This window comes from Somniosus microcephalus, chromosome 4 (assembly GCF_052327205.1).
Source record: "Somniosus microcephalus isolate GS21.2 chromosome 4, FLI_Smic_1.0, whole genome shotgun sequence".
NCBI lineage: Eukaryota > Metazoa > Chordata > Chondrichthyes > Squaliformes > Somniosidae > Somniosus > Somniosus microcephalus.
The window spans coordinates 327390221-327415084 of record NC_140990.1 but is presented as its reverse complement, the minus strand read 5'-3'; the positions used below and the strand labels follow the sequence as shown (position 1 = coordinate 327415084).

General features: G+C 46.2%; 1 protein-coding gene across 1 annotated transcript in view; it reads left to right on the top strand.

Moving 5' to 3' along the window:
• LOC147120678 (contactin-associated protein-like 5) overlaps positions 1-24864 on the top strand; it is a 1541569-nt gene that overhangs the window by 702347 nt on the left and 814358 nt on the right. The window contains exon 8 of the mRNA XM_085986862.1: positions 10495-10756. Within this exon, the coding sequence (XP_085842988.1) occupies positions 10495-10756 (262 nt within the window). The remainder of the gene's footprint in view (positions 1-10494; positions 10757-24864) is intronic.

Below are 24864 nucleotides of genomic sequence, written 5' to 3'. Positions count from 1 at the left end.
ATTGGTAGAAAAAAGAGAAAGGCAGAGTATTTCCTAAATGGTGAAAGATTATGGAATGCAGATGCTCAAAGGGACCTGGGTGTCCTTGTACATGAGCCACTGAAAGTGAATGTGCAGGTGCAGAAAGCCATTAGGAAGGCAAATGGTATGCTGGCCTTCATTACAAGAGGATTTGAGTACAGGAGTAAAGAAGTCTTACTCCAATTATATAGGGCCTTGGTGAGACCACACCTGGAGTACTGTGTACAATTTTGGTCTCCTTACCTAAGGAATAATATATTTGCCATAGAGAGAGTGCAACGAAGGTTCATGAGATTGATTCCTGGGATGGCGGGACTGTCGTATGTGAAGAGATTAAGTAAACTAGGCCTGTATTCTCTTGAATTCAAAAGAGTGAGAGGGGATCTCATTGAAGCATACAAAATTATTACAGGGTTTGATAGGGTGGATGCTGGGAGAATGTTTCCCTTGGCTGGGGAGTCTAGAACCAGGGGCCACAGCCTCAGGATAAAGGGTAGGCCATTCAGGACTGAGATGAGAAGAAATTTCTTCACACAGAGGGTGGTGAATCTTTGGAATTCTCTACCCCAGAGGGCTGTGGAGGCTCAGTCATTGGGTATATTCAAAACAGAAGTCGACAGTTTCTGACTAATAAGGGCATCAAGGGATATGGCGATAAGGCCGGTGAATGGAATTGATGCAGAAGATCAGCCATGATCTCATTGAATGGCGGAGCAGGCTCGAAGGGCCGAATGGCCTACTCCTGCTCCTATTTCTTATGTTCTTATGGCTGATCTGATCTTGGCCTCAACTCCACTTCCCTGCCCGCTCCCCATAACCCTTGACTCCCTTACCATTCAAAAATCTATCTATCTCCACCTTAAATATATTCAATGACCCAGCCTCCACCGCTCGCTGGGGAAGAGAATTCCAAAGATTCACGATCCTCTGAGAGAAGAAATTCCTCCTCATTTCTGTTTTAAATGGGCGACACCTTACCCTGAAATTATGCCCCCTAGTTCTGGATTCCCCCACGAGGGGAAACATCCTCTCTGCATCTACTCTGTCAAGCCCCTTCAGAATGTTATATGTTTCAATAAGATCCCCTCTCATTCTTCAAAGCTCCAATGAGTATAGGCTCAACCTGCTCAACCTTTCTTCATAAGACAACCCCATCATCTCCAGAATCAACCTAGTGAACCTTCTCTGAACTGCCTCCAATGCAAGTATACGTCCCTCCTTAAATAAGGAGATCAAAACTGTACACACTACTCCAGGTGTGGTCTCACCAACACCCTGTACAGTTGTAACAGGACTTCCCTACTTTTATACTCCATTCCCTTTGCAATTAAGGCCAACATTCCATTTGCCTTCCTAATTACTTGCTGTACCTGCATGCAAACTTTTTGTGATTCATGTACAAGGACCCCCAGATCCCTCTGTACCTCAGCATTTTGTAATCTCTCCCCCGAGTTCTCTCTCGTGTTCTCTCTCGCCCTCCCTCTCTCTCATATGTTGGCTAGCGCTATCATAGTGTTTATTGTATTGTTCGATGCTTGGATCTCCTGCTTCAGTACAAATTAATGTCTCATAACATGATACTTAAAGCTGTCTAGCGATTTCTGTCTTTTGATGTGCATGATTGAAGACTTCTTTGAAATATTGTTCCCGTGCAGTGATTGATTTGTCTTATTGATTTCTCCCTAACTATGAAAAATGACACACAAGAAGTTTCGGGGAGTGGGGGGGGAAACACATCTATTGTTTTTACTCTATTTACAGCGGGAAAAAAATGTGAGCATTCAAGATTTGGTGTCAGATATTCAAAGCCAAATTGTTTCAGTTGGTCCAAACTTCAGCTTTGAACCCACAACTTTGTAGACAAAAACTTGGTTTGAAAATTCTCTTTAACCCATCTGAATGATGCTGAAGGCAAGTTCATTCTGAATGCTCCTTCATATTTGTGAAGTAAATGCGTGGTGAGGGAGTGCCGCACTGTCAGAGGTGCCGTCTTTCGGATGAGACGTTAAACCGAAGTCCCGTCTGCTCTCTCAGGTGGACGTAAAAGATCCCATGGCACTATTTCGAAGAAGAGTTATCCCCGGTGTCCTGACCAATATTTATCCCTCAATCAACATCACAAAAGGATTGTCTGGTCATTATCACATTTGCTGTTTGTGGGAACTTGCTGTGCGCAAATTGGCTGCCGCGTTTCCTACATTACAACAGCAACTACACTTGACAAAGTACTTCCATGGGTATAAAGTGCTTTGGGGACAGCCTGAGGAAAGGCGCTATAGAAATGCAAGTCTTTTCTTTCTTTGTAGACTAATTTTAATGAGAGTGGGGGTAACTTTGACTATGGGCGATAGTGTGAAACAGGCCATGTCGGACCAGCCGCCCGTCATGCACCTCTCCCCACTGACTTGGATGGGAATGAAAATCGGGAGAGAAGTACAACCGGCCGACTGATCTGATATCGTCTGTTTCACACCATCACTCAAAGTCAAAAGGACCCTCTGGGAATGCGAAACGTGTTGATAATGCTGCCGAGTTTGAGATTGGGAGCTACTGCACAGGACTAATGTGCAGCCGCCTTCATTTTATTGATGCTGTCCTTGTGTGATTCTGACACTCGGTCAGAAGAAAGCTCTGCCTCTGCATGCCCTTAGTCGGCAACCTTTATTTTCAGAGTGCAGGTGCGAGTGGCTGCTTTCTCGAAACATTTCAATTGGTTTTGCTTAGGTTTTATGAAGATCTAAAAGACCGTCGGAGCATTCTAAAATCTGGTTTGATACTGAGCTTCACTTGCAGTATATGCCATGCACTGTTGAGCCCAAATGGTGCCAGATGACAGTGTAGAATATTACAGCACAGAAACAGGACATTCGGATCATTGGTGTCCGCAATAGTATTTTTCTCCATGTGAGGTTCACAGTTTACTCTCACTCCCCTACTGGCTCCCCATGCCTTTAATATTCCTTTTTCAAGCAACTATCTCATTTCCTTTTGAACAAATTTACTTCAACAACAGTTTGTGGCAGATCATTCCACAATTGACTAGTGGGATACCGCAGGAATCGCTGCGCGGACCCCAGCTATTCACAATATATATTAATGATCTAGACGAGGGAACTAGATGTAATATCTCCAAGTTTGCAGATGACACAAAGCTGGGTGGGCATGTGTGCTGTGAGGAGGATGCCGAGAAACTCCAGTATGATTTGAACAGGTTGGGTGATTGGGCAGATGCATGGCAGATGCAGTATAATGTGGATAAATGCAAGGTTATCCACTTTGGTGGCAAAAAGAGGAAGGCAGATTATTATCTGAACGGCAATAGATTGGGAGCAGGGGAAGTGCAATGAGACCTGGGTGTCCTTGTGCACCAGTCGCTGAAGGTAAGCATGCAGGTGCAGCAGGCGGTTAAGAAGGCAAATGGTATTTTGGCCTTCGTAGCGAGAGGATTCGAGTACAGGAACAAGGCTGTCGTGCTGCAGTTGTTCAGTGCCTTGGTGGGGCCACACCTTGACTATTGTGTGCAGTTTTGGTTGCCTTATCTGAGGAAGGATGTTCTTGCCATGGTGGGAGTGCAGCGAAGATTCACCAGACTGATACCTGGGATGGCAGGAATGACGTATGAGGAGAGATTGGGTCGATTGGGCTTATACTCGCTGGAGTTTAGAAGAATGAGAGGGGATCTCATTGAAACTTATAAAATTCTAACAGGACTAGTTAGATTAGATGCAGGAAGGAAGTTCCCGATGGCCGGGGAGTCCAGAACCAGGGGTCACAGTCTAAAGATAAGGGGTAAGCCATTTAGGACAGAGATGAGGTGGAATTTCTTCACCCAGAGAGTGGTGAACCTGTGGAATTCTCTACCACAGAAGGCAGTGGAGGCCAATTCATTAAATATATTCAAGAAGGAGTTAAATATATTTCTTAACGCTAAAGGGATCAAGGGATATGGGGAGAAAGCAGGGACAGGGTACTGAATTTGGATGATCAGCCATGATCTCATTAAATGGCGGAGCAGGCTTGAGGGGCCAAATGGCCTACTCCTGCTCCTATCTTCTATATTTCTATATTAGAACAACTTTGTGTAAGAATTTTTTTCTGATTGTCTTAAACTTGTGGGCCTAAAAATTCAGTTGCTTTGCCACTCCCGTTAGCGCCTGGGCGCGGCACCACCAACGCCTCCTGCGAAATTCAGTGGGAGGATAGCGGCGGCAGTAACCGTTAATGCCCCGCGCCGCTGCAGCGCTGGCGATGATGTCTTCACCGTGCGCAGTGCCCCGCTCGTGCCCTGGTCACGATCTTCGGTAGCGCCCCCTGAATTACCGCTGGATGCTATGTCCGACAGGGTCAGGGGGCCTACCTGCGGCCAGGGCGGCTGAAATTAAAGGGGAAGTGCCGGGAGGCCTTTTTTGTTGCTGGCCGCCTGCCAGCACCTGCCCCCGTTGCCGTCTGCAGCCTCCTGAGCAGCCACCGCCGCAGAGTGCCGACTGTGCACCGTGAACCTGGCACTTCTCTTGATTGCCGGGCTCTTTTGCCGGCACTCCGATCCCTGGTTGGCCAGCTGGCCCCGGGTCGCGCTGCATTAGGCCCCTCCCCTTTAATAAGGGGAGGAAGGCCTGCGTACTGTGGCGCGACATGCCGCAGCACCGCGATATTCACTCGCAGCGCCCCAAGAGGGAGGTGGTGCGCTTCCAGTAGCACGCCGCCTCCCTCTTGGGGCGCTACTGGAGAATTTCGGCCACGGGGGCGCTAATTTTTTCAGGGCACTAAAAGTAGCACCCCGGCAAAGTTAGTGCCCCAAAGGGGGCGCGACCCAATTTTTCCCCCATGTTATCTTATTTCCATCTTACTGAACTGTAAGGTGTTTGGTTTCCTTGTCCTTACAAGGGTTCTTTGACTCTGGGTTTTCCAGGAACAAAATGGTAGCCGACACAAAGGTTTAGGTTCAACCCAAAACTGTTAGGGGGGAAAATTCAGTTGGTTTGCGCCTCCCGTTAGCCCCTTAAGAGGGCGCTAATGGGGCGCAAAGCAACTAGCGCCTGGGCGCGGCGATGTTTGCGCCGCTCGCGAAATTAACTAGACATTTTGCGGCGGTGCTAAACACTACCGCCACGATCTCCTGCGCCGGCAAATCGTGATGTCAGTCAAGTGCGCAACGCCCCGGCAGCGCCTCAAACCCGATATTGAGTGGCGCCCCCTGTCTTACCGCTTGCTGCTAGCAATGACAGGTTGAGGGGAGCGTTTTGGACTCAGGAAGGGACTGGGGGAGCGCTATTTAAAGGCGACCGCTTCCTGCCTTTTTTTGTTGATAATATTTTTGCACCACGCTTTCTGAGAGAGAGAGAGAGACTTCTGGAGAGATTCAACACTGTGTGAAGGAGTTTTGGGTACTGAGCAGCACTTTGCAGGTTCATTTTGATTTGCCCTTCCTTGTATCGATTTAGAAGAGACTGTGGGGGCTGCACTCTGAGCTCTTTCCCTGGGTTTCTCCGTTATTCTTTCCAGCAGATTTGATGTACAGGTCTCTCCAGGCTGAGATTCAAGGCTGCAATGAGCAGGATGTGGATTGAGAGCAAGAGCGACCCTCCCCTTTAAGATAAAAACAGAAAATGCTGGAGAAACTCAGCAGGTCAAGCAGCATCTGTGAAGAGAGAAAGAGTTAACGTTTCAGGTCGATGACTTTCCATCAGAACTCCCCTTTAAGAACTGGCCGGTGCCAGTGTGTCTGTGTTCCATTGCTGACTGACATCACATGAGCTTCACCAGCGCTCTGAGGTAGCGCCTCGCTCCTCGGCCTTTGCGCCTTAAGACAGGTGTGAAGCGCCCGATTTAGCGCTCCAATCACCTCCAGGGGCGATAAAAGCCAAGTTTGCCGTCGGAGGCGATAATTAGCGCCAGGCGCTAAACTTTGCGCACGGCCGATAATGACGCCCCAAACGGGGCGATACTGAATTTTTCCCCCTTAGTTTATTAAAACCAACAAAATACAGAAAAAAACCTGTTGAGATTTGGCTGAAACTTACAATCACCCATGCGGCCGGTCGTTACCGTTGTGGATTGTAGGCCTGGATCGGAGATGACCTGTCCCCATCCTCCTTTATCTGACTGCAGCTGCCTACACAGAGCAAACTCCTTTGTGGAGTCAACTGATACTTACAATCACCCGTCCGGCTGGTCGTGGCCGACGTCGATTGCAGGCTGGGAGTTGGAGATGACTGTCTTCCCTTCCTTCTTACACCTGGCATTTGCTGTAGTCAGAGCTAGCTTCCGAGAGAGAGAGCTTCTGAGCAAAAGAGAGAGAGCTGTGGTGTGGTTCTTTCTCATATTTCTTTTAGTCACCTGGCCCTATGCTGGGCCTCCCCCAACCAGCTTCGGTTGTCAGTTTGCTGAACTGTCCGACATTCACACCTCGTTAACCTGTAATTCAATCACCGGAGGTGTACAGAGTTGTGAGATCGAAGATAACTCCTTATCTCCTCTCCCGCTTTCTGTAACACATATTCAATGTGATTTCTATTACTGTTGATGGGCAGTTGGCTGATTGTCTGCTCGGGACTTATGTATCTTCCATTCATGTCAGGAAGTCGATCGTGACCCCCATTGTTTCAGTTAAACTCAGAGCATTGTCCAGATTCAAGGCCTCACAGTTCAATGTCAATGTCCTTTTCAGAGTTAATCATGAGTCAAAGCTTTCATTGTCCAGTATCAATGTGTTCTCCAAGAACTGCCGGCTTTGATGACTGGCACCTTTTCTGTGCCTCGAAGTTTAACCGTTTCATGCCATTACCACTGGGCCAAACAGGCTTTCAGCATTTTACTGGTATTTTTTTAAAATCTACAGAACAATGGAAATTATCTGATTATTATCTGAATAGCAATAGATTGGGCGAAGGGGAAGTGCAGTGAGACCTGGGTGTCCTTGTGCACCAGTCGCTGAAGGTAAGCATGCAAGTGCAGCAGGCGGTTAAGAAGGCAAATGGTATGTTGGCCTTTGTAGCGAGAAGGTTTGAGTACAGGAACAAGGATGTCTTGCTGCAGTGGTACAGGGCCTTGTTGAAACCACACCTTGAGTATTGTGTGCAGCTTTGGTCGCCTTATCTGAGGAAGGATGTTCTTGCCATGGAGGGAGTGCAGCGAAGATTCATCAGACTGATACCTGGGATGGCAGGAATGACGTATGAGGAGAGATTGGGTCGATTGGGCTTATACTCGCTGGAGTTTAGAAGAATGCGAGGGGATCTCATCGAAACTTATAACATTCTAACAGGACTAGACAGACTAGATGCAGGAAGGATGTTCCTTATGGTCAGGGAGTCCAGAACCAGGGGTCACAGTCTAAGGATGAGGGGTAAGCCATTTAGAACAGAAATGAGGAGGAATTTCTTCACCCAGAGAGTGGTGAACCTGTGGAATTCTCTACCACAGAAGGCAGTAGAGGCCAATTCATTAAATATATTCAAGAAGGAGTTAGATATATTTCTTAAGGCTAAAGGGATCAAGGGATATGGAGAGAAGGCAGTGACCACCCCTGTATATAAAGCCATAGCAGGCTTCAGTACATCAGTCTTAAGTTACCCTCTGTTCAGTAAATACCTGTTATTATTGTTCTCCTGCAGTCCATGTATTATTTATACTCGGATACTACAGAGGCCAATTCATTAAATATATTCAAGAAGGAGTTAGATATACTTCTTAAGGCTTAAGGGATATGGGGAGAAGGCAGGGACAGGGTACTGAATTTGGATGATCAGCCATGATCTCATTGAATGGCGGAGCAGGCTCGAGGGGCCGAATGGCCTACTCCTGCTCCTATCTTCTATGTTTCTAAATGATCTATCACTATGTACCTTATATGATCATCCATTAGCTTTCTCAGCTGCAGTTTAAGAAAAGTTCTAACTTCTCAAGTCTCTACATAATTGTAACCCCTTTTTACTTTCCTTCCTATAATAATGGGGTGCCCAAAACTGCGCACAAAGCTCCATCTGTGGCCTAACTAAGGTCTTGTGCAAGTTTAATAACTTCCGACCTTAACTGTAGTCCCAACTTTGTCTCTGGCCGGATATGCTGGTGTTTCCAGGGCTGGTGCTTGTGGTGGGCAGCCTCAGTCAGGGTGGTCTATATCCTTGGTACTGTTTACTTGGCCACTGGTTTTTCGTGAATCCATTTACACCTGCCTTATCCCCCGAGCTATTAACATGTTCGCTGTGTCTCTAATATATCTTTTATTTCTATGTCTTCTTTCCTGTGTGCATGTATGTTTTGTTTTTACTTCCCTTCCCTTGCTCTGTTCACTTTTTAAATGTTGTTTATCTGTAATATCTTCCAGTCCTGACAAAGGGCCCACACTCGAAAAGGCGACTTACCTGTTGAGGGTTGCCAGCATTTTCTGTTTTTCTCCTTGCCCTATGCTTCGTGCCTTCCAGCTGTCTCTATCCGTGTGGCTACATTCCCTTTTATTCCATGGGTCATAAACCTTTCATGTGGTACCTTTTTATCATGCTTATTGAAAACCCATTTATTTTATTTATCCTCGGCTATTTCTTCAAGGAGTTCTGAGGTGGGCCAAGCATGACCTGCCTTTTAGAATCAGTGCTGACTGGCCCTGGCTAACCCCCCTTTCTCCAAGTGCTTTGCAATTTTCTCCCATTTTATCGACTCTCTCTGGGGGTAATTTTGACATTGTGTAAAACGGACGGTATCCGATCAGCCGCCCGTTATACACCTCTCCCGATTTTCGATTGCACTGACTTTAAAAATAAAATTAACAAAAAATACAATTAAAAAGATCACTTAGTGTGGTTGCCGTGGATTTATATACAGATACCAGCCACTGCAGCAGGTTGGAAGGAGCACAATGACTGGGTATACATGGTTACAACCATGTTTCACAATCCTCTCTGATATCTTGTTACCACCAACTCCGGCCATAAGAACATAAGAAATAGGAGCAGGAGTAGGCCATTCGGCCCTTTGAGCCTGCATATTTAGCTTGGTCTCTATCTGATCTCCACTAGGTCAAACATGGGGCAACGATGATTCATAAAGCTGTGAAAACCAGAGTTGAAAATCACCCCCGTTGTGTCGAAGGATACAATTATAATGGCCCTGTATTTGCTGGCAATATAACAGCGAGTTTAATGTGCATGCTATTAATAGTGTAAAAATAAACCTCTCTTTTTATTTCTCTTTCTGTACCTGATTTAACTGTAAATTCACCCTATTTCCTTCTCCGTCATTCCTCTATCTCTTTCTATATCGTTAAATCTCCTTGGTTAAGGAGGTCGACTGTTGGTCCCGTCGTTCATTCAGGTCCCAGATGTCCCCTTGCCCATGTTATCAGCTCGCACTTCCAGCAATTTGCGGCGTAAAAATCTTTGGCGCTCAAGGGTGAAGGGGGAAAAACATCTAACGGCCGGGGAACATCGCGCGATGGAAATGCTAGGCCATTATTTATCACTAGTCTAATCTGAAAATCAAATGCTTTTAAATAGTTCTGACGGGTACCTGTGAAAAACTTCAGTTTTCTTAATCGGCAGAATAATTCTAGCTATTGAGTCACCAGGAGAAATGTTGCCTTTTCTTCTGAAAGCTGTGTTAAAAGCCCAGCTGTAGCATTCAAGACAATATTTCCATAATGGCCAGTAATCAGAACCCATTAACCTTTTAAACGAAGTAGTCAGAATGTCAGAATGGCCCCAAACACCCCTTCCAGGTGAAACAGCGATTTACTTGTACTTCTCGCAATCTAGTATATTGTATTCGTTGCTCACGATGCGGTCTCCTCTACAGTGGGGAGACCAAACGCAGATTGGGTGACCGCTTTGCGGAACGCCTCCGTTCAGTCCGTAAGGGTGACCCCGAGCTTTCGGTCGCCTGTCACTTTAATTCTCTGCTCCACTCCCACTCTGACCTCTCCATCCTCGGCCTCTTACACTGTTCCAACAAAGCTCAACGTAAGCTCGAGGAACAGCACCTCATCTTTCGATGAGGCACTTTACAGCCTTCTGGGCTCAACATTGAGTTCAACAATTTCAGACTATAACCTCGGCCCCCATTTCATTTTTTTCTTTTCTTTTCTCTCTCACATGGCAGTTGCTGATGATTCTGCCCCTGCCATTTACATCTCATCTAGAGTCATTTTGTTTCTTAACTTGTCCCATTACCATCTCCTTTTGCCTTGCACCATCATCATCCCTTTTGTCTTTCAATCTCTCCTGCCTTCCATCCTATCATAGACCTTCCCTTTGTTCTTTCCTCCCCTCCCCCCTTTCCCTGCCCCACACTTGCTTAAATATCTGTTACTTCTCCAACTCTTTCCAGTTCAGACAAAGGGTCATCGACGTGAAAGGTTAACTCTGTTTCTCTCGCCACGATGCTGCCCGACCTGCTGAGTGTTTCCAGCATTTTCTGTTGTTGTAGTCAGAATGTTTAACTTGAATATTATTTTTTTTCTCCATTCCCCCTTTCTTCCAGGGCAACGTGACATTCTCCTGCACAGAGCCGCACATCGTTCCGGTCACGTTCATGACTTCTCGTAGTTACTTGCTGCTGCCCGGGAAGCCTCAAATGGACGGACTATCTGTCAGCTTTCAATTCCGCACTTGGAACAAGGATGGTCTGCTGCTGTACAATGAATTCCACAAAGCATCTGGAGTGCTACAGATTTACCTCAACAAGGGGGAGCTCAAAATAAATGTTCATAAATTATCGTGGAGCCAAGCTGACATCACCGCAGGTAATTGCAATACTCAATTTTGCTGCCATCGGTGACAGCGGGAGGAATTGTGGGAATAAAGAGAAACACTTATCTCCAGGCAAATAGCTTTAGGCAGCTAATTATCTTCTGAAGCACAGCACACTGAGCCAAGAAAGATTAGAGTTGAAGTGGAGGAAGAAGATCAGAGTTTAGAGGAAGATAAAGATCAGAGGTAGTTTGATAAGAGCAAGACAAATGGCCAAGTTTAAAGGAAGGGAATTTGTCTTGAGAGTTAATGAGTATAAAAATCTTCAGTTCGGGACATGGAAATGTTGTATCCAATTGCGTAGGGATCATTGGGAACTTGAGTTGCTGTTGATTTTTGTTAGTTGGTTGCTGATATTGAATAGAAAAGCTCAGTAGTCATTTATAATTGGCCTTGAGATAAGGAACAATTGGACTTGAGGTAAGTTTTCCTTTGCACCCTAGACGAGGTGCAGAGCAGTAGATTTGTTAGGGTTGAGTGATGAGGAACGGCGAGATATGCTGAAGCTTTTCAACCTCAAAAGGAGACATTTCAGAGGGGGTCTTATAGCAGTTATATTTAATAGGGTAGAGAAAGCAAACACTTCAAAATACTTGCTATGCCATGATTACCCAAGACGAGAGGTCACAGCTTCAAGCATGTGAAAGGTAAGTTTAGGAAAAATAGTTTTTCTTTGCTCAAAGGGTGACCTAGAATTGGAATGGGTTGTTGGGAACAATGGTTGAGATCAGGACACTGGGCTCATTTAAGAACCAGGTGGATGTGACAATGGAAAAAGAGTAAGGTTACTATTTTGGATGGAAGAGCTTAGATAGGTTGTAATAAAAAGGCTGTTTGGCTTGTCTTGTGGGCCAGTAATGTGTCTGATATTTATAATGCATTAAATATCTTGCGTATAACAAGCACTTCCTGCAACAGTCGCACTTTTCATCAGGCTTGAACGCATAATTTAGGCTGACACTTCAGTGCAGCCCTGGGAGGGGCTGCCGCACTGTCGGAGGTGCCTTCATTCAGATGAAATAATTAACTCGTCTGCCTAGTCAGGTGGACCGAAAGTTCCCACGGCATGTTTGCAAAGATGAGCAAAGAGTTTTCCCGATGTCCTGGACAACATCCACCCTGCCGACCAACAACCTCAACAGATTAAGCAGTCATTAATCGCGTTGAGGTTTGTAGGAACTTGTTGTGCTCAAAACTGCTGCTGTGTTTGCCTAAAAAAAAAGTACCGCTTGCACTTCAAAAAAATAGGAATTTATTGGCTGTTAAATGCTTTGGGATGCCTTGAGGATGTAGAAGCTGCCAAGCAAGTGCAAGTTATTTTTTACATCCTTCACATGTCACACGTTAGCATATCCTGTCTCACTGTGAATAATGCTAATTATTGAAGAAATTTCATAGACGGTGGAAAGCACAGCGAGAAGTTTTATTGTATGCTTCTCTGTACGACTGCTAGTTTGATTGTGTTCTCTCCGGTGATGCAATGAAGTAGATTACAGATTCGACAGAATGCAGCGATCCCGGAGAATTCTGAAAGCAACATTGTCAAAATGCTGGGCATTACATAGAATAGAACAGAAACGAACTTGCACCTGTGCGGCGCCTCTCAATACCTCAGGACGTCCCACAGCCCTTTACAGCCAATGAAGTACTTTTTAAAGTGTAGTCACTGTTGCAATGTAGGAATACATGGCTGCAAAAAGGAGAGTGTTGTGGTGTTTTATGCAACGAGGAAAGAATTGAACTACTTCATGAACAATGGTGAGTTATGAAATTCTTCAAGTCCATTAGTCACATTTCCCTTAATGGGGTAGGATGCAAAGTGGGGGGAAAAATGAATTCAAAATAATTTTGTCCTTCAATTTATTTTATTTTTCAGTAATTCCTTATTTTTCTACTAGTCTATATACACACACACACGTATATATGTAAATACATTTGTGTTGCTTTTGCAGTTGATCTCCAGTTGTGTAATGCATGTTTGCACTCGAGTTCTGATAGATCCGACTACTAATACAGTAAAATGTCTTCAAGGTCCTAGCACCAGTAGCACTCAGATGGTTCACGTGGGTCAAGTTGTGCTCCCACTGGCTTTTTAGATGAATAATTAAACAGACCGTGAGGAAGATAAACAAATGCACTCATGCTGTTTGTTATATTCAGATATCTCTGCCAGGTTACATTGATTGCAAAGTGAGCTTGGCCTTCACAAAGCGCCTTGGTAATGAGCTGATGAATTGCTTTGCCTCCAACCCATCTTGCCCAAAATCTCTCGAACCCCTTCAATACATCACATGGACCCAGCATCCGAACACCGGAATGTTTTCTCTGAAATGCAGGGCACGTATAGTGGTTAGCGCAAGCACCACTGATTAGGGCAAGTTTAACCTTACCAGTGTGAGCGAGACAGCTTTGTTTAAAGCTCCCTTGCCCATTGGGAGTCTATGCTGTAACGAGTGCATCAATTAATTCTACCCTTGTATATTGAGTCGTTGCAAGATTCATAGGTTTGTAGAGCAATATAAAATGAATTGCATGGAATATTGGAGAGTAAAGCTGTGTGAAATTAAGACCAACAAAATCATTTTATTTTTACAAAACCGTTAAAAATGTTGAAAATGCACTGCAGTTTGATCAGCATCTGAAAGGGACCATTTCAAGTGTAACCCTTCATCAGGACTGAAACTATCCCCTCAGCATTACAGTGATACCCATTCATGAAAAAAATGGTCAAACATATAACGTTCCAGACTCCACTGATGGAAAGCTTAACCACACACACCAGAGAGGCCCCACGTTTCTTCCCTGATCCGTGCTAACTCAGCTGATCCTAGAAGGGAAAGCAACTGGGATGGTTCATTGCCGCTAGGTTTGAAAGAGAGAGAAATGAACCAGAGTTGTTATTGAAAAATGGACATGGAGGCATAGAATGATACAGCGCAGAAGGAGGCCATTTGGCCCATCGTGCCTGTGCCGGCTCTTTGAAAGGGTTATCCAATTAGACCCACTTCCCTGCTCTTTCCCCATGGACCTGCAATTTTGTTTGCTATTCAACTATTTATCCAATTCCCTTTTGAAAATCACTATTGAATCTGCTTTCACCGCCCTTTCAGGAAATGCAGTCCAGATCATAACAACTCGCTCCGTTTTTGAAAAAAAAATTCGCCTCATCTCACCTCAGGTTCTTTTTCCAAATTACCTTAAATCTGTGTCCTCTGGTTTCTGAGCCTCCGAACAGCGGAAACTGTTTCTCCCTATGTACTCTATCAAAACTCGATTTTATGAGAACAGAATTGCTTTTGGGTGTGATTAAAAGTGGAGGCAAATAGATTCACCCATGAAGATGTGAAGATTGGCCCGCTGTGGATGAGGTTATTCAAAGGTTGTGGGCACTCCTGGAGCTGCAACCAATCACGAGTTAGCAGTCTTCGAGTGGAGATAATTGTGAAAGAACATCGAACAGTACTGTGTTCACCTTTATTACAAGAGGATTTGAGTGTAAGAGTAAAGACGTCTTACTGCAATTATATAGGGCCCTGGTGAGATCACACCTGGAGTATTGTGTACAGTTTTGGCCTCCTTACTTAAGGAAGGATATACTTTCCATAGAGGGAGTGCAACAAAGGTTCACCAGATTGATTCCTGGGATGGGGGGATTGTCCTATGAGGAGAGGTTGAGTAGACTAGGCCTATATTCTCTAGAGTTTAGAAGAATGAGAGGTGATCTCATTGAAACATATTAAATTCTTACAGGTCTTGACAGGGTTGATGCAGGGAGGATGTTCCCCCTGGCTGGAGAGTCTAGAACCAGGGCTCACAGTCTCAGGATAAGGGGTCGGCCATTTAGGACTGAGATGAGGAGAAATTTCTTCACTCAGGGTGGTGAATCTTTGGAATTCTCTACCCCAGAGGGCTGTGGAGGCTCAGTCATTGAGTATATTCAAGACAGAGATCGATAGATTTTTGGATATTAAGGGAATCAAGGGATATGGAGATCGGGCAGGAAAGTGGAGTTGAGGTAGATCAGTCATGATCTTATTGAATGGCGGAGCAGGCTCGAGGGACCAAATGGCCGACTCCTGCTCCTATTTCTTATGTTCTTATGTGTCTGAAGAGCACCAGGGAAAAGATCTCCGACAGTTGGGGCATTGGATTTTTTTTGAAGGCTATTTTCTGTCATTATCTTCACAGTTTTACAGACAACTGCTTAAGATTTTGAAGGAACAAAAGTACTTGAGCAATGTATTTTGGCAGGTGTGTTTGGCCACTTTATGTACCCTCAAATTGACTCTGCGCTACTTCAAAAGTAAAATCCAAGCTACACTTGGACAAGAGGCCTTTGTAGTGACAGCTATGATTTACTGTTTCAGTTTAGGAGTTCTGCCTGATTCTCTCCAGTGCTGTTATCGTGACCATTTCCAAAGCTTAGTAAGGTTCACCTATTCAGCAATAGTAAAATAACTTGGCAGTTTTGTTCTACTTAAATTGTTGATTTATTACGTAAGAACATAAGAAATAGGAGCAGGAGGAGGCCATTCGGCCCTTTGAACCTGCTCTGTCATTCAATAAGATTATGACTGATCTTCTACTGCAACTCCACCTTCCCGCACTATCCCCATATCCCTTGGTTCCCTTAGTATCCAAAAATCTATCGATCTCTGTCTTGAATATACGCAACGAATCAGCATCCACAGTGCTCTAGGGTAGAGAATTCTGAAGATTCACACCCCTTTGAGTGAAGACATTTCTCCTCATCTCCACCCTAAATGGCCAACCCTTTATTCTGAGACTATGACCTCCTAGTTGTAGACTGCTCAGCCAGGGCTGTGATAATGCAGCCCAGATATTTTGCATAAAAGTATTGTCATCATTTGAAAGTAGTCCTTTGCCAGCTGCGAGTTGGACTGAAAGACTTCCTCTGGTCCTTTAATCTTCGTCTGCATGGTTGATCTCTTTACCTCTCAATTTATATTGCATTTCATGTTGTGCTGAAGTGATGAGGGCTAGAAGGTAAGCATGTTTGAATTATAAGCCTGGAAATTACTGTTGGTGATTGTAGCAGGCAAATGGTTAACATGTCCCGTTATCTGTTTTTTTAATCATTATCCTGTTTAATGGGTTCCACTAAAATAGCAGACAAGGAACATCATATGAAAGCGTTAAACATTTGTTCACTAATATATCTACAAGTAATTTCTAGTCCATATTATTATTGGTTAGCCATGGATTAGACATAATAAATGTTTTCACCCAACTAATGTAGTTAATTTTGAACACGCAACATCGGGTAAAGGAAATGTCAGTGTACAAAACAGCACTGGGTATATTATTCTCTGTTTAATGCTGGTGAGAAAGTATAAAGTAAGTTCCTCTGTAAAATACCTGTGCAGTATTTTCACTTACATCAGTAAGTGGAGGAAAATATACCCCCAAAAATGTGGGAGGCAAGGATGAAGGACCAGCAGATCTCCCATGGCACTGCTCACAATAAGCTGAAGGAAATGTTGTTCATCAGGGACGGTGCTGTCAACAACGTGTGATGGGAAAATTGTTAGAATCATTGAGGGGGAAAAATTGGGTGAGTAGCGCCACCTGTTAGCGCCTAAAGAGGCAGTCAGTGGCTGTAGCGCCACTGGCTGCGCCTCCCGCGATATTCAGCAGGGGCGCTAATGGTGGCGTTAGCCTTTTGCGCTGCGCCACCACCGATGACGTCATCGGTGTGCGCAGCGCCCCATTCGCGCCCCGATCGCGATATTTGGTAGCGAACGCCGCTGTAGCGCCGTTCGCTACCCGCGCCCGGTTCACGGGGCCTTGCTGCGCCGGCAGAGGCGCAAGTTAAGGTGGAGGTGCGGGGCGGCCGCTTTTTTGGCGGCCGCCTGCCAGCACTTCCGTCCCCGGCCTCCTGGTCCCCCCCCGCCCCCCCCCGCGGCATTGCCGGCTGTTTCCCGAGAGCCCGGCACTTCTCCTTGATGCCGGGCTCTTTTGCCGGCACTCGCGATCGGGGCTCGCGCTGTTGCAGGCCCCTCCCCCTTAACAGTGGGAGGAAGGCCTGCAGTACCGCAGCGTGCCGTGTCGCAGCGTGTGGTGCTGCAGCACGTAGCGCTGCGAAATTCACTTTCAGCGCCCTAAGAAGGACGCGGAGTGCCTCGAGCCGCGCCCCGTCTCCCTCTAGGGGCACTTCAACTGAATTTGCGGCGATCGCTAATGTGGCGATCGCGGCGCAAATTCCAGCGCCCAGGTGAACTTGGCGCCGCTTGGGCGCCTCAGGCCAATTTCTAGGCCTGAACCTTATAGCACAGAAGGAGGCCATTCAGCCCATCATGTCTGTGCCAGCTCTTTGAAAGAACTATCCAATTAGACCCACACACCTGCTTTTTGCCCACAGCCCTGCAAATCTTTCCTTTTCAGGTATTTATCCAATTCCCTTTTGACAGGTTACTATTGAATCTGTTTCCACCGCCCTTTCAGGCAGTCAATTCCAGATCATAACAACTCGCTGCGTTAAAAAAAAAATTGTTCTCGTTTCCCTCCTGGTTCTTTTACCAATTATCTTAAATCTCTGTCCTTTGGTTATCGACCCTCCTGCCAGTGGAAACCTTTTTGCCATATCTACTTTATCAAAACCCTTCAAAAATTTGAACACCTCTATTAAATCTCCCCTTAACCTTCTCTGCTCTATGGAGAACAATCCCAGCTTCTAAGTCTTTGCACATAACTGAAGTCCCTCATCCCTGGTACCAATCTAATAAATCTCCTCTGCACCCGCTCTAAGACCTTGACATCCTTTCTCAAGTGTGGTGCCCAGAATTGGCTGAGTCCCCAGTGGCCTAACCAGTGGTAACAGAAAAATATTTGACACTTGCATCCTACATGCATGACTTAGGGCGGAACTTTCAACTTTGGCGGGTGTAACACGGGCAACAGTGGGTTGGTCGCCCGTTATAGTGCCCGCCCGCTCTTCCTTTCTATTGAAGTGAATATACGAAGCCCTTAGCATATTAGAGATACGGTGGGTCATAGTAATAAAATGAAATGCCCTTAAATGTCTTTGCAATAACATCTGCAAAAGCTTACTACTAGTAGACTATTTTAAGATGGGCTAGATTCCAAACCATCACTATCTCTTTAAAAATCACATCATTGCAGGACTATTGGAACATGCATTAAGCTGCAAGAAAGCTGTAACTTGATTGGTAATTCAGTACAATTCCTCTACATTTTTCTCTGCTCCCAGCAACTACCCGGGTCAATTTTATGAGACAGCTACGCTAACTGCACTTGACTGCATCGTGGTTTGTATTCTGCTGTACAAAAAAATTGGCTGAACTTGAAGATTATTTTTAAATGTTAGGTGGTGAAGAGCTCATCAGAGAACTTGCTTGGAGGTGTTACTGAACTCAGCAGTGGGAGTAAGCTGAATTTAACATACTGTGGAGATGTCAAGATTGTAGAGGAAGACTGAGCGATTGTGTCAGCCGGTGTGTTAATTCAATTGCCCTACACTGTCAGGCTCACTAACATCATCCAAGACATCTTCAAGATGTCACCAAGATCCACCATTTATTTGAATATCTCTTTCCCTACAATCAAATAAATGAGTCCAATTAGCCAGTCAAGAAGGAGATGAAATAATTGGAGTAGGTCAATGATGTGCTCAGCAAGGTGGTGGACATCCATTTTGTCACCTAGTTTCAGCATCAAACCAGATCAAATACAGTAAGGCTCAGATCCAGATTAAAGCTTTGTCCATTCTGCCCCATTTTAATATCCCACCTCCTGCTACATTTGTGTGACATTTTTTCATTTACTACACCAGTCACTTCCTGCCCTTTTTGGATGAGATTGGCATCGAATTATGGGCAATTCTCAACACTAGACTTGCTAGGCTCTGATTTAAGACTTCTCAAACCCATTGCATGTAGGGCCATTGCAGTTGACAAAGTAGGGACACCATCCCCATTTGAAGTCCCAGAATAAAAAGGCAGTATTCATGGGAACATAGGAATTGCTAGATGAAAAAAGACCAAGGACCATCTAGCTCACTATGTACCATCCTGCTAGTCACATGATACAGTGCTACTAATCATAGCGATCAATCTCTATCAATTAGTCCACAACAGACCCAGACATGAGACGAGTAAAACCCCCAGTGGTGGAGAGCTTTGGGAACCACAGGTCCAAAATCACATGTTCCTCCCGAGCACGCTACACTCATCACATATCGGGCCAGATTTTCAGTGTGCCGTGAGGTGGGCTTTCAGGCGTGCTGGGGGCAAAAATCCCGAATTCAAGGGTCCCGACACCATCCCGCCCAAAACCCGCCTCCACGTAAGTTTCAAGGGAGGCGGGTACGCGCCCCGCACTGAGACCCGCCGACCCGAGGCGGGAAGGGATTAGTGCCAATTAACTGCCTGTTAACAGATAGTTAACAGCCAGTTTTTAGCCTAATCCCTATTTTGAGGGGTGTCGTGTGGGATTCCCGACGGCTTCAAACCACGCCAGGTTAGAGCAGGCAGGCCGTCGGGTTGAAGGACTTGGAGGGGTCGCGATGTAGGTGTTCAGGTGTGTTGTGTCTGTGTATAATAAGACACAGACTGCAGGAGAAACGGTACAACAGGTGTTTACTGAATGAGGGTTACTCTAGAACTAACTGTGCAGATCACTACACAGGGTTTATATACAGGTGTGGCCACTGCTGGTACTACAGTATACAGGAGCTGTAAAAAGTAGTTCTCTCCCTTAAAGGTACATACATTACAATTCCTCCCCTTTTAGATTAACAGTACCATAACACTCATTTAACAATTAAATATCAAACTAATTACAAATAACACTTTTAACATGCAACATTAGCTGAAAATAGTCTATTTATAAATTCAGTCTTTGGGGAGGCTTCCTGATTCTTTCTGGATAATGCCTTTCCCGAGTGTCTCGCTCTTGGTGCGGAGGCGATTCTAGCACCCTGTCGTCAGTTGATTCATCAGCTTCCAAAGCTATTGTTTCTGAGGTAGATGCGACCTGTACATCGGGTTCCTCACCAGGTACGTATGGCCGAGACATGGGGTTGACTCGTTCCTGTGACTCTAGGATCTGGTCAGCATGGCGTCTCACAATGTTCTCCCCAACATCCACTGTGTACATTAGTGGCCCCTGCCGTGTGCATATCGTTCCTCGTTGCCATTTCTCTGTTCGGTAGTCGTGGGCCAAGACTGGTTGCCCTACATTGAAGCTCCTTGTCGGCTTCTCATTGATGTGCTGGAATTGCTTACTCTCAACATCTCTTCGTACATTTGGTCTGAGCAAATCCAGACGAGATCTCAATCTTCGGTTAAAGAACATCATGGCCGGGGCCTGGTTGGTGACTGCATGTGTCGCATTTCTGTAGGCTAACAGGAAATTGTCCACCTTATGCTGCAGTGGAATGTCGCCATCGCACATGGCCCTTACTGCTTTTTTAAAGGTTTGTACGAACCTCTCAGCCAATCCATTTGTGGCTGGATGATATGGGGCGGATGTGTAATGCCTTACCCCATTCCTTTTCATAAATCTTCAAAACTCTTCGGACAAAAACTGTGGTCCGTTATCAGAGCAAATCTGCTCTGGCAAGCCGTTCCTGGCAAAAATGGTCCGTAGGACTGCAATAGTTTTCTCCGTGGTGGTGGAGGACATTTTGATCACCTCAGGCGCATCCACGGCTATTAAAAACATTGAGTCCATGAATGGACCAGCAAAATCAATATGCACCCGTTGCCATGGAGATGAGGGCCACTCCCATGGGTGTAGAGGGGCATGTGGTGGTGGATTTTGGACCTTCTGGCATCCTGAGCAGCTCTTTGTCAGGTCCTCGATTTGCTGATCGATCCCCGGCCACCAGACATAAGCCCTAGCAAGGCTTTTCATTTTCACCCCTCCCAGATGACCTTCGTGAAGCTCATTGAGCACTCTCTCCCTTAACTTGGGTGGAATTACCACTCGGGATCCACACATCAAGGTCCCCTGGCATACTGACAGCTGTTCTCTTCTGGATGAGAATGTTGGCAACAGTGAGTCGCCATGTGCTGGCCATCCCTTCACCGTCAAATCATATACCCAAGACAGTGTCGGGTCATTTCGGGTCTCCTTCTCTATACCAGCGTTAGTTACTGGCAAGCATTCAATTATAGTCGAATGAAATATTTCGACAGGATCCAGTGCTGGTGCTTCCTCCGCAGTAGGCAGTGGCAGGCATGATAGCCCATCAGCGTTTCCATGCTGTTTCGTGCCCTTATACTCGATTTCATATTGGTGCGCAGTCATCACCGGAACGCCCTTCTTTGGATTAAAGATGGAGACAAGTGGTTGGTGGTCAGTCAGCAAGGTGAACTTCTGCCCGTGCAGCTAGTGATTGAACGTTTTCACTTCCCACACTAGGCTGAGGGCCTCCCTGTCAATCTGGGCGTAGTTACGCTCGGCTGAGGTTAGTGACCGAGACGCAAAGGCTACTGGCCTCTCTGAGCCGTCCGGGAATTTGTGCGACAGCACCGATCCAATGCCATAGGGTGATGCATCACACGCCAACCGAATTGGTAGTGCTGGGTTGAAATGAGCCAACACCTCTTCTGATGTGATCAATGCTTTGCTCTTCTGGAAAGCTCGTTTACATTCGTCACTCCACTTCCATGGTACCCCGTTTGCAGTAGGGTGTTCAGTGGGTGTAGTACGGTAGACAAATTCGGCAAGAACTTATGGTAGTAGTTCACCAGCCCGAGGAACGACCTCAGTTGTGACACATTTTCCGGTGCTGGAGCTTTGACTACTCCCTCAATCTTTGCAGGGGACTTATGTAACCCCTCTATCAATAACGTGGCCACAATACGAGATCTGCTTCTGGAAAAACTCGCATTTGTGGCGATTAGCTCGGAGCCCATATTCCTTCAATCTAGTGAGCACCTGCTCTAGGTTGGCGAGGTGATCACTGTCATTTTTGCCCGTGACCAGGATGTCGTCCAAATAACACTGGGTCCCTGGAATCCCTTGCAGGACTTGATCCATTGCCCTTTGCCAAATAGCCAGAGCTGATGCTACCCCGAACACCAGCCGGTTATATTGGTAGAGACCTTTATGAGTGTTGATCATGAGGTACTGTTTCGAGGCTTCTTCTACCTCCATTTGCAGGTACGCCTGGGCCAGATCAATCTTAGTGAAGCGTTTCCCTCCAGATAGCGAGGCGAAAATATCTTCAATCCGCGGAAGCGGATATTGTACAGTGTGAAGGAATGGGTTCACTGTCACCTTAAAGTCCCCACAGATGCGAACCTTCTTTGGTTCCCCAGGCGTATTACTCAACGACCTCTTAATTACAGGAACGATGGGTGTAGCCCACTCGCTCCAGTCCACTTTGGACAGTACTCCTGAACGTTCCAAGCCTTCCAGCTCTGCTTCGACGGCTGGGCGGATCGCATAAGGTACCGGTCTGGCCTTAAAAAACTTTGGGCTTGCATTTTCCTCTATTTTGATCATTGCTGTTATGCCTTTTAGTGTTCCGAGTCCCTGTTGGAACACTTCTTGTGCGTCAGTTAGCATTTTTGACAGTCGTCCAGGTGTGACGTCGTCATCCTTTTTGGCATCTACAGTCAGTGCTTGAATGGAATGCCAATCTAGCTGTATCTTCCATATCCATTCACGTCCTAGTAGTGGTGGTCCTCCATATGGCAATACATATTGGTCAATTTTTGGTGTTTCCTTGCCGTTATATATAACGTTCACCCTTATTTTTCCTTTGGGGTAGACTTTTTGCCCCGTGTACGTCTTCAAGACAATCTTTGTATCTCTCAAGGGTATATGTGAGAATAGCCGCTTGTAGCCCCTTCGGTTTATGACTGTTAGGGCTGACCCTGTGTCCAATTCCATTTTCACTTGGACTCCTGCTATCTTGAGCGTGACCCAGATAGTTTGGTGATCCTCCGTTTTGATCATATTATGTAGTTTCAGACAACCCAGCTCCTTGCTTCCGGAGTCTGTATCACTTTTCTGTTCAACTGAACTACTCTCCGTCACCTTATGTACCTTCTTGTACTTCTCCTGTGGAGATTTCTTGCTGCTGGTTTTCTTTCCCGACCTGCAGACTCTTGCTATGTGTCCTACTTTTCCACACTGTCTGCACACTTTGTCCTTGAACCAGCAATCATTATGGTCATGTGTTGTTCTGCTGCAGCGATAGCACTTCACTGTTCCATATGACATTTCATTTGTGCCATATTCTTGCGGTCTCCGTTGTATCTCTGCAGCGCCCCGTGCTGCTGCTTCGTGTGACACTGCAATGCAGAAAGCCTTGTCCAGCGTAAGATCCTTTTCTGATAGAAGCCGTTTCTGGGTTCCTTCAGTTTGAAGCCTACACACAAACTTGTCCCTTAAAGTATCTGCTAGTCCCGTTCCAAACTGGCAGTGTTTCGATAGCTTGCGCAGTTCCCTTAAATACTCAGCATTACTTTCATCTTTATGCTGGTTCCTTTTGTGAAACTTAAATCTTTCTGCTATCAGCAGCGGTGTGGGGTTTAAGTGGTCCTGTAGGATTGACCCTATGTTTTCAAAATCCTTTTCTACTGGCTTCTCTGGGGTGACTAGGTTTCGTAGTAAACCATACGTTTTTGCACCCTTTGAATTCAACAATACCAGCGCTTTCTTGTCATCTGTCACTTCATTCGCCTTGCAGTATACTTCTATGCGTTCGACATATGTCGTCCAATCTTCGACTTCATTGTCGAACGCTGTGATACTGCCACTCTTCGGCATTTTTGGGTGTGGTTAGACTGGCTTATAATGGCATCTCCCGCGCTTTCCTTTCTTCCCCGCTGTGACTTAAAATGGCTTCTCCCGCGCTGCTGCCAATGCCGCTCTCGGCGGTCCTCGTGGCAAATGGTGATGCCCTGTGGGTTTCGTGCACTGCTCCTGTGCTGCTGCCAATGCCACTCTCTGCAGTCCTCATGGCAATGGCAGCGCCTCGCGTTTTCCTGCGTACCTCTCTCCCCTGTTGACGCTGCTCGGCCCTTGAACACCGGCTGCGCTCTGCGCGTTTTCCTGTGTGCCTCTCTCCCCCGTTGACGCTGCTCGGCCCTTGAACACCGGCTGCGCTCTGCTCTCTCTCGTCTCTCTCCCCGTTGACGCCGCTCATACCTGAACACCGCCTGCGCCCTGTGTGCTCTGCCCTCTCTCTCTCCCCCGTCGACGCTGCTCGGCCTTTTTCTGTGCCGCTCGGTCGGCTCTAGCCACCGCTGTCCGGGAAGGGTCTGCACAGTACCTGTTGCCAGCCCGTTTCGCTGGACCACCGTGACTGGAAAGCCAAGCCTGGCTCTCGACAGCCTCCCCTGCGATGCTCAAATCTCCGCTGGATGACTGGGTGGTTGCCCGTGGTCGACGCCCGTGCTTCTGGACTCGACCTCCTTCCACTGTTCTCCAGGAGCGAATCCCTGGGAGGTGATGCAGAGTTGCAGGTTGGTTCGAATCTGCTCGTCGCCAATGTTGTGTCTGTGTATAATAAGACACAGACTGCAGGAGAAACGGTACAACAGGTGTTTACTGAATGAGGGTTACTCTAGAACTAACTGTACAGATCACTACTCAGCGTTTATATACAGGTGTGGTCACTGCCGGTACTACAGTATACTGGAGCTGTAAAAAGTAGTTCTCTCCCTTAAAGGTACATACATTACAAGGTGAGTGATGGGTGCATGAGTGCAAAGGTAAGTGTGTTTGGTGTGTCTAAAGTGTGTAAAGAAGTTTAAATTACCTGTACTTACCTTAACAGCCTTTCTTCCTCTAGGCGTCGGGCGTCCATCACTCAGCCGGCACTGAAAGCTGAATGGCTGTGATCTGTCAAAAGTGACAGCCTTCAGCTTTCAGTGCCGGTGAGAGTTCTAACTGAGTCTGTGTAGAAGGACTCATGTTAGAAGTCAGACTGTCAGTGTTTGACAGCTTCAAACAGCTGTGAAACACTGATATTTCATCTGTCAAAAACTCTTGACAGATGAAATTTCAGTCTGTGACGTCACCTGTTGCCGGGTGGCCCTTAATTGGCCTGCTGAGCCCGCTGGGCGGGCTCAACAAGGTCACTCAATGGAAAATCGCA